Source organism: Heteronotia binoei, chromosome 16 (genome assembly GCF_032191835.1).
Source record: "Heteronotia binoei isolate CCM8104 ecotype False Entrance Well chromosome 16, APGP_CSIRO_Hbin_v1, whole genome shotgun sequence".
Lineage (NCBI taxonomy): Eukaryota > Metazoa > Chordata > Lepidosauria > Squamata > Gekkonidae > Heteronotia > Heteronotia binoei.
In genome coordinates this window covers 3,766,024-3,779,723 of record NC_083238.1, presented here as the reverse complement: position 1 = coordinate 3,779,723, position 13,700 = coordinate 3,766,024, and the positions used below count along the sequence as shown (strand labels likewise).

Genomic DNA, 13,700 nt, shown 5'->3' with positions numbered 1-13,700 from the left:
ATGTAGACAGTTCCAATCGTTCCTCGGGGTCGCAAATTTTTACCGTACCTTCATACTGGGGTTCGCTCAAATAATGTTGCCCCTCACTGAGTTATTAAAAAGAAAGGGGAAGGGTCCAGACTCCAAAAAGCCGGGAGTAAAGCTAAATTGGAATCCAAAGTGTCAAGAAGCATTCAATAACCTCAAAAGGCTGTTCACAAGCGAGCCAGTCTTAAGCAACCCCAATGAATTAAAGCCTTTCATTGTGAATGTGACGCTTCTGATGTCGCTGTCGGAGCCATCCTCATGCAAAGGGACGAGGAGTGGAGGCTGAAACCATGTGCCTATATTTCTAAGAAATTTCCCCAGGAGCAGAGAAATTGGTCGGTGTGGGATAAAGACCTTTTGCCGTGACCTATGCTTTAAAAACATAAAGGTCCTGGCTGGAAGGTGCCAAACTGCCCTTTGAAATTTGGACCAATCACAAAAATTTGGAGGCGCTCACCGGCCGCCGTAAACTCACTGAAAAGCAAATTAGGTGGGCGGGTTTTTCTCTAAATTCGATTTCATGTTGAAGCACATCCCCGGGACAAAAAATTTCTTGGCAGATGCCCTTTCGCACCTCCCACAGCCACAATAGCACAATAGCACAATAGTCTACTCCTTGATCTCCCCCTCTCAAGTAGCTGCCATGATAACCACACGGTCCAAAGCAAGGCAGAATCTGCAGACGGAGAAGTGTGTGTGGGGGGGGAATGACTAGCCACCGAGACTGAAAAGGAAGGGGAAGACCACCCAGGTGAAGCACAAAAGGGAGAGGATGGGTTCTGGTATAAAGATGGCAAACTCTACGTCCCTAAGAGCCTTTGCTCAGAGGTCCTGCAATTTTGCCATTCCAACAAGTTGGCGGAGCATTTTGGGTATACGAAGACACTGCATCTAATTAACAGGCAGTTCTGGTGGCCATCTATGAAAAAGGACGTTTCTGAGTTCATGGCTTCCTGTCCTATTTGCTTAATGGCTAAGAAAAGAGGGGGAAAGCCCCCTGGGTTGTTGAAGCCTCTAGAAACAGCCAAACCTCCTCGGTCTATAGTGTCAATGGATTTTATAGTCGAACTACCAGTCTCGCAAGGGAAGACCGTAATTCTGGTAGTAGTGGACACCTTTTCCAAACAGGTGCATTTCATTCCTTGTGCACAATTGCCATCCGCTAAGAGGCTAGCTTATCTATTTTTCCACCATATTGTGAAACTCCACTCATTCCCCGATAAGATCATTAGTGACAGAGGCCCACAGTTTGTTGCCAACTTCTGGCGGGACTTTTGCAAACTGATGGGTATAGAACAGGGGTTGAGCTCAGCGTACCATCCACAGACGGACGAACAAACGGAACGGATGAATGCGCTTTTAGAACAGTATTTACGGTGTTATGTGAACCACCAACAGTCTAATTGGGTGGACCTCTTGCCGTTTGCCGAATATGGTTACAACAACAGTGTGCATAGGTCAACCAAAGCGTCTCCGTTTCAGATTGTAAATGGATACGAAGGCAAGCCTGTCCCCTTGTTGCCGGGGGGAGAGCGAGCCCGGGACCCCACCTCTTTCGAGCAATGGTGGGGGAAAATTGGAGGGCAGCTGGAAGGGGGTCCAAGAGAATCTAGAACTGGCCAAGGAAGCTTATAAAAAACAATATGAAAAATCCCATGTGCCCGTGTGGGATTTCAAAGTGGGTGATTCTGTGTTTGTGTCAACAAAAAACCTTCCGCTGAATCAGCCTTCCAAGAAGTTGGCTTATAGGTTTCTGGGTCCATTCAAAATCAAAAGGGTAATCAATAAAGTGACAGTAGAATTGGAGTTACCCAAGATGTTTAGTAAAATACACCCTGTCTTTCATTGCAGTCTTTTGCGAAGAGACCGGGTGGTACTCCTTGGCACCATCAACCACCAGCTCCACAACCTATCCAGATTGGGAATCAGAGTCATCATGAAGTAGAAAAAAAATTAGATGCTAAAGTGAAACTTGGAGTGTTGTATTATCTGATAAAGTGGAAGTATTTCCCTACCAGCCAAAATGAATGGGTAGCAGAACAAAATGTCTTAGCCCCTGATTTGGTAAACAAGTTTTATAAAGCATTCCCCCCAAAACCCCGAAGTTGATGTTAAGGGGGGAAGTATGTCAAGCATGGTAGAATTCCACTGGTAATTGACTGTTTTAGGGTCCTCCATAAAGCCGGCCTGTGAAATGTCATGGAGGACCAAGGTCTGTTAACTCTGTTATTCTTCCCCCCTCCCCCTTCTCACTTTATTGCTTGCAAAGTAGAAGTAGAGAGAAACGAAACTAACTTGAGAAAGAGTAATCAGTACCTTCCCATACATTCCTCTTAGGGAGTGCAGCACATATGGGGAAAGCAAGGATGGAGTCCTGATAACGCCATGAGAATGTAGACATTTATGATAGTTTATGTGTGAGAGTGCATCCCTCGTCCCCACCTTTTGGAATCCTTTTGAAGTATGCCTTAAAAGTATTGTATCAATGTATCTTTAGCATTACTCTCAAGAATCTGTTACACCGAAAGTATCGGTCTATCAATAAATGTAGTTTTGTATCAAACCTGACTAGTCATTGAAACTGCATGCTTGACAGGTTGAAGCAGAGTATGTTGAAGCAAAATCCATTCAAGATGGAGGTCCTGTGGCTGGGGGGTAGGGCAACCTGAGGTTGGGGTGTCAACTCCCAGCCCTTAACAGCATGCCTCAGATACCAGCACCAACCGTCAACAGCTTGGGTGTGCTCCTGGACTCCTTGTTATTATGGAGGTCCAGGTTGCATGTGTTCCCAGAGTGACATTTTTTCAACTTCACCAGGTCAGAAAGCTAGCCCCTTTCCTCTCTAGTAGGGGTGTACAAATTTTTTGGGGGGAAATTCAGATTCTTGGGTATTTGGAGCTTTAAAATTCAGTTTGGCCAATTATCTTCTAATAGTAGATTCCATAGCCAAATCTAACTTGGGAGATATTCAGCTATTCCCATATAAATGGCTCCACTATATCCTATGGGCCATTGGTGGGGAGGGGGTTTGAGGTAGAGGCTCCAAATTTGCAGGGCAGCTGTAGGAGCCTTCCCCACAGAACTCCCAGGTTTCAGAAAGCGTGGACCAGGGGGTCCAATTCTAGGGGCACCCAAAGGGGGTGCCTCCATCTCATCATTATACTGTATGGGCCATTGAAATTAATGGCAAAACAGGATATAATGAATTGTGGCTGGGGGGAGGGGGTTTGAGGTAGAGACTCCACATTTGCAGGACTACTGCAGGAGCCTCTCCCCCACAAAACCGCCAAGTTTCAAAATGATTGGGTCAGGGGGTCCAATTCTAGGGGCACCCAAAGAGGGCCCTTTTCCCCTATGATGAGAACAAAGCAATCAGTCACTTTTCCCCACTGTAATTACACTGTGGAAAGTGATGGGGTGGGGGGGGGGGGAGTTGAGTGAGAGGCACCAAATCTGCAGGGCTGCTTCTGGTGCCTCTCCCCCATAGAACCCCCAACTTCCAAAAGGGTTGGACCAGGGGGGTTAAAACTTTGGGGGCACCATCTTCTGTGAATATAGTTATTATGCAGGGGTCCATAATGACACACTGTCATAAACAAAGAAGAAATCAATGAAATAACACAAAATCTTATATACACAAATCAATAACAAAAAAGAGGAAAATAAGGTGAGAAAATCAGTCATAACAATTCTGCAGAAATATGTTAGAATTACTATGGAAATATGCTGTCACTCCAACTTTGATAAACAGTTAAACATATTTGATTGTGCTGTTTTTGGTACTTTGGTACAAAAGAAATAATTCAAAATATTGTGGTTCAAGAGGAGATTGTTTCTTTTGTACTCAGCAATTGTGATAATATATGAAGAACACCTTGTACTTTTCAGCTAGGAATAGATGCAAAAATTTTTTTTCACCCAGTTACAGAGAGTAAGATACAAACATACTTGGTTTATAAGACACCATCATATGAACAACTTTCAAGAATCCAAAGACTAGATGGAGGCCACAAAATGAAACTAGATAATGAAGAAATTCAGGAAATCAATGTCTTATAATGGAAAGTCACCTGTTCGTTCTTACCTCTTGACTGCAAACCATGACCACATGGCTCATTGACTCCTAGCATACCCTGTTTTATGGAATCTGGCACCAGTACACACTGATTCCATTTATGTATCTTCCAGCTGGAATAGTAACAGAAGAAAAGTTACAATGCCATGAGCTGATCTTTAAAAATAATCCTTTAAAATGAAACATTCATCTTAATTGTCACTATTTTTGATGCAATTTGTCCAATCAAGTGCCAGCATTCCATCTCTCTACATATTGTAGCCATGCTACAATAAAATGCTGACAAGAAATGTAAGGGAATGTGGATAATGTACAAGGGCAACAGAATGTAATAGTAAATTGATACAGATTGATTGAAATGAATATATTGTGCTTAACGGGTTGTATTTTGATCAATATTTTAGTTTACCTAGCAATGCAGCTATGCACACAACTTTTGTTAAATACCTTCACATCAATATAGAAGTATCTCAGCCATTTTATTCCTTTGTTTTATTCATTTAGGTAAAAATTTACAGACTACGAATGCTAGTGCAATGCCATTTATTTGCACTCCACCATAACATTTGTTACAATAAAGCTATAGACTTGCATGTGTATAATTGTAATAGTGCATCTTTTGTTTTTAAAGTGTTATTTCCTATCTGAGAATAGGACAGGACATGAGCAAAATCTGAGAACCACATATTAAAACTAACATGTTCGGAAAGTTCTTTCTAAACATGCAGGATGCACAGCTTAAGCTGACTAATTGGGTTCACCAAAGTAATGATATAAATTCTGAAATCTTATTTTCCTTAATTACATATATAGCCAGGGCCCCTTTTTTGTAGCAGGAACTCCTTTGCATATTAAGCCACACGCCAATCCTCCTGGAGCTTACAGTAGGCCCTGTGCTAAGAGCCCTGTAAGCTCTTGGAGGATTGGCTACATCAGGGGTGTGTGGCCTAATATGCAAAGGAGTCCCTGCTACAAAAAAGCCCTGTATATATAATTTACTTGTATTGTATTACATTTACTAATAGAGAGATGTTCCTGCTGTAGAAAAATGTATTTAATATTTTCAGTCAACTGGCAGCCTGATCTTACAGTTCTCTTACTGGCGCAGTGCACACAGGACAAACAGCTGAACCAAATGTTTGTGCTCGTCAAGAACCAGCAATGAAGCGCTTTGTCTCACTTCCTTTTTACAGAGAATCATACAGTTGGAAGGGGCCATACAGGCCATCTAGTCCACCCCCCTGCTCAATGCAGGATCAGCCTAGAGCATCCCTGACCAGTGTTTGTCCAGACACTGCTTAAAGATTGCCAGTGAGGAGGAGCTCACCACCACCCTAAGCAGCCAATTTCACTGCTAAATTACTCTAGGTGTGGGAAAAAATCCCTAATATCCAGCTGGCACCTTTCCATCTATAATTTAAACTCATTACTGCAAATCCTATCCTCTGCTGCCAACAGAAGCAGTTCCCTGCCCTTCTCTAAGTAACTACCTTTCAAATACTAAAAGATAGTAATCATATTGCCTCCTTTCCAGACTGAGAAACATAGAAACATTCATGTCTTTTCCAGCCCTGGGACTCATACAACTCAAATGAATGACAGGATAAAACCTTGTCCTACCCTTACTCTTTGTCTTATAAATGCTACATCACAACTCTGTTGTGAAGGGAAGAGAGTCAGCTCTAAGCACAGCAGTACTAAGACAATTATCTTCAGCCTTTCCAAACCCAGGGTCTTCTTTAAACTCCTATTAAATTGCAAGTGTGGAATAACAAGTCATATGACATCAGAATGATATGATATGAAGAGGGGAAGTTAAAGTTAGACTCTCTACAGTGTCCAGATCAGGAATGTAAGTGGTGGACTTAGAGATCTAGGGATAGGAAAAACAAGCCAAATACCAGGAAGTATATTATAATGAGGAACAAGCCAAGGGTAAGAGCTACGTTGGAATTATTTCTGTTGCTGAACAAGAAGAAGCTCAACTTGCTGTCCTGCTGCTCCATATTCACAAAGAAAGGCATCCATGTGTACCAACAACAGGGTTTCCCCAAAAAGCAGCAAAAAAAGAAAGAAATGGGTAGAAGAAGACTGCAGATTTATACCCTGCCCTTCTTTCTGAATCAGAGACCCAGAGCGACTTACAATCTCCTATATCTTCTTTCCCCACAACAGACACCCTGTGAGGTGGGTGAGGCTGAAAGAGCTCTCACAGCAGCTGGGTAGCTGATCAAAGGCTTGCAACCAAGCAGGTGGGGCTTTGAAACACACCTAACAGCCCCAACCACTAAAAGATATTGCAAAGCACCAGTATTTTAATGGTTGCTGGGTCATAGCGATGGTGGAACATAAGGACATAATAAGAGCCCTGCTGGATCAGATCATTTGTCCATCTAGTCCAGCCTCCTGTCTCACACAGTGGGCAACCAATTCCTCTGGAGAACCAACAGCATTGCATAGAGGCCAAATCCTTCCCCTGATGTTGCCTCCTGGCTCTGGGATTCAGAAGCATAGTGCCTTTGAAAGTGGAGGTTTCTCTCAGTCACCATGGCTAGGAGCCGTTAACAGACTTATCCTCCATGAATCTATCTCAGGGGTGGCCAGTGGTAGCTCTCCAGATGTTTTTTGCCTACAACTCCCATCAGCCCCAGCCAGTATAACCAATGGCTGGGGCTGAGGGAGTTATAGGCAAAAAGCATCTGAAGAGCTACCGTTGGCCACCCCTGATCTATCTAATACCCTTTTAAAGCTGTTTATTCCTGTGGCCTTCTACTACATCCTCTGGCAGTGAATTCCACATTTTAATCACTCTCAGTGTAAAGAGTGATTAAAAATGGACAGCATTTCTTTCTGTCCATTCGGAACCCATTAGTTTCACTGGATACCCTCAAGTTCTAGTCTTTTGAGAAAGGGTGGAAAAAAACCTCTGTTGTGTCCTTCCTCAATAATCTCTTTTCTAAACTGGAAAGTCCCAGGCTCTTCAGTCTTTCCTCATCGGGAAGGTGCTCCAACCCCCTATCCTTCTTGGTTGCCCTTCTCTGTACTTTTCCAGCTCTTTAACGTCCTTTTTAAGATATGGTGACCAGAGTTCTGCAAAGTATTCCAAAAGAGGCTGCACCATTAATCTATACAGGGGCATTACAATATTGGCCGCTTTATTCTCAATCCCTTTCCTAATAATTCCTAACATAGAGTTTGCCTTTTTCACCACTGCAGCTGCAACACACAACACAACAACAACAACCATCCCTCCCTGGGTGGAAGACCTAGAAATCTCATTGTGTTGATAACAGCACCTTATAGCCGACCTTATGAACCACAGTGATGCACAGGAACAACATATCAAAGGGCTCAATGGGCTGCTGTGGAAGTGGGAAATTAGCAGAAGTCACTGCCCTCTCCCCCTTAGGCACTTAGGATTTCAAACTGTGTGGCTGAATACATATTAGAGTATTTCAAACCTTAAATACCTTGTTCTTTTGATTGTTTAAATTACCTGTAAACAGGACAAACAGGGATGTCTTCACATTCTCTTTCCTCAAACAAGGTGTCCGGGCATTCCTGTCCTCCGTTGTCAGCATCCTGAATGATAATCCTATAGCGAGACTGTTTCGTTGTAGTAGCATTACCTGGTTTTTAAAAGATGCAGCAGAATGTATTTCTACAAGGGACAGTTGATTCCATGCATTAGGCATCTTGCCTTTCACTGAAGAAGCCACTAAGTTGATATAATCAAAGTAAAACATACATTTATTTGGACTCCTCATGGTTAACACATGGGTATGATTAATGTGAATGGGACAAAAGGAGAGAGATGTATATAGTTTCCGATCCCATAGCTTTTCTCAGAAAAAAAAACAAACAATCCATGTGTATATTCAGGGGGAAATGACAGGATTCAATTCTTTGTGCATGTTGGTAGGTAGATGGCGCAGCACAGAACTAACCCAAAAGACTGGTGAGGCAAGAACTCTTTTTGCAGAAGTCTTGCTGTTTTTCCCTGAGCAAGCTGCATGCTCAATGATTCTGCTATCTTTAGGAACAGTTTCTACTAATTTATTTGGAAAAAAGTTGGGCAAAATGGCAGGCAATTTCCTGGATCCCCTCCAGACCCTTATTTAAAAATGGAGATAATGTTTGCTTCTTTCCAGTACACCAGTCTGGAGGACAGTTTTAGAGACATTACACAAACTGATTAGCAGATCTTCAATTCTGAGTTCTATAACCTTTCAGGTGCATGACATTCAGATCCAGATGGTTATTTGCTTTTAATGTGTCCATCTCTTAAGACCTTTATCATCTCACCAGTAATATATAACATTATTTCTTCACTAGCAGAAACAAAGACTGAGCATTATTTTTATTTTAATATTTTATCTTGCTTTTCTCCCCAAAGCAACTCACAATAACCAAATGCAAATAAACCCACTAGACTAAACAAAACAAATTAATACATATTCTTAATTTGTATTTTCACTTACTTTAAAACATCATCTTCATTTGAAAGAATTAACCATTTATCAGCTTATATTTTTCTGATAATCAAATGATAGCATCTCCTTTTCAACCAAATGTAGGCAATTAACATTCTTGCACTTATTAGCAGACAAAACCCAAAATTCAATCATGCTTACTCCAGAGGTCTTTCAAGTATGTTTTGTTTTTTGCAGAATTCCGTTTGTGGAAGGGAGAGGAAGGATAATTGTGTATGATTCCTTCCTCACTGGAATTTCCTGATCTGCAAGACTTCTTACCAATATATTCCCATCACTTAATCTTTCCGGGATAGGGTTGCCAATCCCCAGTTGGGGACACAGGATCCTCTGCTTTGGAGACCCCCCCCCCACTTCAGGGTCATCAGAAAATGTGGGGGGTGGAGAGGAAATAGCCACTGGGCATTCCATTATACCCCATGGGGATCGGTTCCCATAGAGTATAATGGATAATGAATCTATGTTTCTGGGGCTCGGGGGGGACTGTTTTTTGAGGTAGAGGCACCAAATTTTCAGCATAGCATCTGGTGCCTCTCCTTCAACCCCCCCCCCCCATGAAAAGACTGGTCCAGAGAGTTCAATTCTATGAGCCCCAAAAGAAGGTGCCCCTATCATTCATTATTTCCAATGGAAGGAATAATAATAATAATAAATTTATTCTTATATCCCGCCCTCCCCTGCCGAAGCGGGCTCAGGGCAGCTCACATGACATGGTTTACACCATCAATAAAATCCATCAATACATTAAAAACAATTAAAATAGTTAGATACAATTCAGATTAAGTTAATTAACAATTAAAATTTATCAAATATAAATTATATTAAAGTGCCACAGTTCAGAATGTGTATAGGATGGCTAGGTGTCATCTCCGGGTGCCATCTTAAATGCGAGTTGACAGAGGGTGGTTTTGCAAGCCCTGCGAAATTGATTTAGGTCTCGCAGGGCTCGCACCTCCTCTGGTAGTTGGTTCCACCATTTGGGGGCCATTGTGGAAGGAAGACTTTTAAAAGGTGCACAGTCCCTTTAAATGTGATGGCCAGAATTCCCTTCGGAGTTCACTGGTGCCTGCACAGCCTTGCTCCTGGCTCCACTCCCAAAGTTCCCAGGAATCAAATGAGACTGTCAGTGGAAGGAGAACTGGGAAAATCCACATCTAACAACTTCCACTAGCAGATTATTGGGCACAACCCGGTGCTACCACATCCAAATGTTTGCTGAATTCTGAATTATAATTAATTGTATAATCCATTGCTATCATGTTCAAATGTTTGCTGAATTTTGAATTATTATTGATTGCACAAATCCACTCATGTTGTTTAGTTAAAAATGTCTGTGAATTCCATCTCATTCTCTGTTACTTATGTCTGCTATTATATCACTTGCCCTAGTTTTCAGATTGTTCAGTAATGTATAACATGGAAATTGCAGTATATAGCAATGCAGCAGTTCACCTAACTCTGTTTAGGATTGCACAGTCTGTATTTCAAAGGCAAACTATGTACTTTTTCTCAGTAATTTCCATCAAGAACAAATTATGCCTTTGATTGGTAAAATGGAAAGGGATAAAAAATATGGATCATTCATTATATTTCCCTTTAAATCTCTGCTCTCTGCTTTAAATTTATGCTTTCCATAATCATGTTATTTCTTTAACCTCAGTGTCATCTAAATACACTGAAGGTGTAGGATAATTCTTTGCCAGGAAGTTTGACTGATGACATTTAACTGAAGGGCAACCAATAGGTGGGAAAGCTGGATGTAGATTTTCCAGCTTATTTCCAAATATTTTATCTGACAAAATATGTTTCAATGCCAGTATATAATTAATTCCCCTGGGCTATTTGCTTAAATCCTATTAAGCTGCTACAGATTTAATTTTACACCTGGCATGTAATAGTTGTTCTTCTTTATCTGAAGCTTTAAGTATTTACCTACTTACTGTTGTTATTATATAAACCCTTTGTACATATATATCACAGTGTTGTCCAAACTTCCAAGTGTACTGCATTTTTAACTGTACAGCACAAATTAGAAAACTTGCACTCAAGCCATATCAATAACAAATTCAGTGAGCAACAAAATCCCTGCAACTCACTTTTAATTTAGAACCATATTAAAATAATAACTCTGCCAAAGAAGTTAAATAATTAATTCCGAGTGTTTTTAATGTACAGGATTATCCAATAAACAAAGCAATTTACTAGTTAATTTATTCCATTTATTCAAACACTATTTGTTGAAAGTATACAAAATAAACATCTAATTAAAATACTATCCATTGTTTTTAAAGGACCTAGGAAATCTACCAGCAACTGAGTTCAGTATTGCAGTTCACCGAAAGGAATTGTTGAAGGGATAGAAAATATGAGAGCAAAGATCTGAACAAATATAACTTCCATGCAGAGAGTTAATTAGATACAGAATTTGCCATTATAAATATCAGTGGAGAACTCTGCATAAAGCACATGTAAGAACCATACTGGGGGAAAGCTTATCTAGTAAGAAACTGCATTTTAATTACAATGGTATAGCTGCTGTTTTTTAGTTTCGAAGGAAAAAAATAATTCTATTGAGCGCTCACTGATTTTTCCAAATCATGGTAAACAACCCCCCCCCCCTTTCTAAAAATCTGCTTTTGTTTCACTAGTCTGTGTAAACTACTTTTTTCTAGGAAATGATAAGTCTATGAGAACCATCTTGGGTGGCTAGCATTTATTTGATATTCAGCACAAAAAGTACCATCATACTCCACACCCTTTCCTACAGAATCACTGAGCATTTTGAAAGACTGGGCAATGAATAATTTTCATTTTAAAAAATGAAGTAGTGAGAACAACTTCATACCACAACTAATTTAAATGATATTATTTGGATCTTTTTCAATATATCAACCATACTTTCCTCATAATACTATCTAACCAAACAGTCACACTTAGATAATGTTAAACTGACCCAACTTTCAGCTGGCTTAAAAACCAGTTTTTAAGCTTGACCTATGGTAATAATAAAAATTGAGCTACTGAAACCCAGACCTTTAATGTGAGACCAGGTATTAGTCTGTGCTATCTGGTGGATCTCATCTCATGAGAATTTCCAGGCTTCCTGCTGGATAGTGAACATGAAAAAAGTTGTAATTGTGCTGTCTACATGAATGCTATGGGTTGTGTTATTGCAGAAGACCACTGCATAAGACAGACTGCAACATACATGCAAGTACTTAACAGATGGAGACACTGGTTTATTTGCATTTCTGTGTCAATGCCGGATTGTTAGGAGTCTAGCAGTAATTATACATACTCTTGAGGAGCTCATTTTGGGATCTCTGATTAGTTTGAACAGTCAAAGCAAAGTCAATTTTGCCATCCAAATACTGAAATTGAATTATGAAACCCTGATTTAAAGTAAGTAAGCAAAAATAAGATCTACAGTAGGAGCAGCAGAAGTAGTAACAGATGGTGTTGTGATGTGAACATAAACATGCTTTAGAATCACCCTCAAATAACATTTGAAAGCTTTCTGAGATCCTTGTTCCATAACACAAAAGTCCATGGATCACTGTATCCATGTCAAACAGGTGAGGCACAGAAAACTTTTAAACTATGGCAACAGTTTGCATGTTAGTAGTGCAATCCTAAAGACACTTTCTTGGGAATAAGTCCTGGTAAGATTCTGAGTAGATCTGCTTAGACCAGCACTCCAGTTTTGTTAATCATGTGTATTTAAGGTTTTATCCTATAGGAAATGCATAGGTTAGAACTTAAGCAAAGAGAATCCTGGAATTGCAGTCTGTACAACAGACCAGGTCTGCCTACCTTTTGAGCTTGCCACTCTATTTCTTTTTGGTACTGTGTCCTTTCTTAGATTGTGTATATGCATGCAGAGACTTATGTTCTTAACTAATTTTGTAAAGAACTTAAAAACTACCTGCTTACAAATTAATGATCTTGTAATATTAACAGATTAGAAGGTGATCTGGATGCTATAGCAATCAGTAAGTGCAGACCCATGTAGTTCTTCCCAGCATGCACTACTTTGGTAGCAGCAGTACAAGTCAACATCAGTGTAATGAAAGTTGATGCACTACTTTGGTAGTAGCAGTACAAGTCAATATCGGTGTAATGAAAGTTGATCCACAGGATCAAAATGTCTGACGGAAAAATCCATAATTTCTGCACATATCGGATACGAAACATTGAAAGTTCAACAATTTATTATTGGTGCTGAAATAAAAGCTGAGTGAGCAGAATTACAGTTGCAGGTAGAAAAGGAACAGGGTATTTTCAAATCTTGTTTACTCCCATTTACAGAAGCTTACCGTGTTGGCAAGCGGTAGGACAGCTTGTCCATTCACTGAAAGGGGTCACCACACAATCTTTTTTGCACAGGAGCTGACATGGGCGGACTGTTTCCGGCTTGATGGATTCTGGGCACCTATCAACACAATTGGAAATGTAACACATGAGAGTCCCTAAAAGGGACAAAAATTATTGGGGGGGTCATGTTCAACTAAGTAACAAAAGGAAGATCCCTATGAAAAAGCTCTACATTTCCTGTTTAACTTATTTTCAAAATAAAGGGAAAAAGGGAACAAGTATATGAACAAGTCCTGCGTGCATTAAATACAATTAAATTAGGCCTCATAAATTGTACTTGCCAGTGTTAACGTCACCCACACTGGCAAGTGAGAGCAGGAGAGCAAGTAAAAATGCAGCAAGCTACTAACTTTGTGGATTTTGCAAAGCTGATGAAGTTCTTTTGTTTACTAGCAAGGCTGATTAAATTATTATATCAACACCTTAATTATTTTGTTACTTTTCTAATGTATGTTGTACAGATCGGTCATAGAATTGTTAGTGTCATTCATTTTCTTCTACATGTAAAGTAAGCAAGACACTTTTATCATCAACTAATAACACGGTTTATGATGTATAGTTGAAATGTAGTCACAACACATATTTTAAAAAAAAATCTGATTTTCATTATTATTCATTAAGTAGTAGGTATTTCTATTTTCTTTCTCCTTTCTGTTCCCCAGGCACTCCAAGACAGATCAACCAGAAAACTGACATATCCTTTGTATGGAATAACGGAGCACACCAAACAG

General features: G+C 40.2%; 1 protein-coding gene across 1 annotated transcript in view; it reads right to left on the bottom strand.

Moving 5' to 3' along the window:
* THSD7B (thrombospondin type 1 domain containing 7B) overlaps positions 1–13,700 on the bottom strand; it is a 713,545-nt gene that overhangs the window by 343,290 nt on the left and 356,555 nt on the right. Inside the window, exons 9-11 of the mRNA XM_060257141.1 lie at positions 12,912–13,027; positions 7,599–7,731; positions 4,112–4,215 (exon numbers count right to left, since the gene is read on the bottom strand). Of these exons, the coding sequence (XP_060113124.1) occupies positions 4,112–4,215; positions 7,599–7,731; positions 12,912–13,027 (353 nt within the window). The remainder of the gene's footprint in view (positions 1–4,111; positions 4,216–7,598; positions 7,732–12,911; positions 13,028–13,700) is intronic.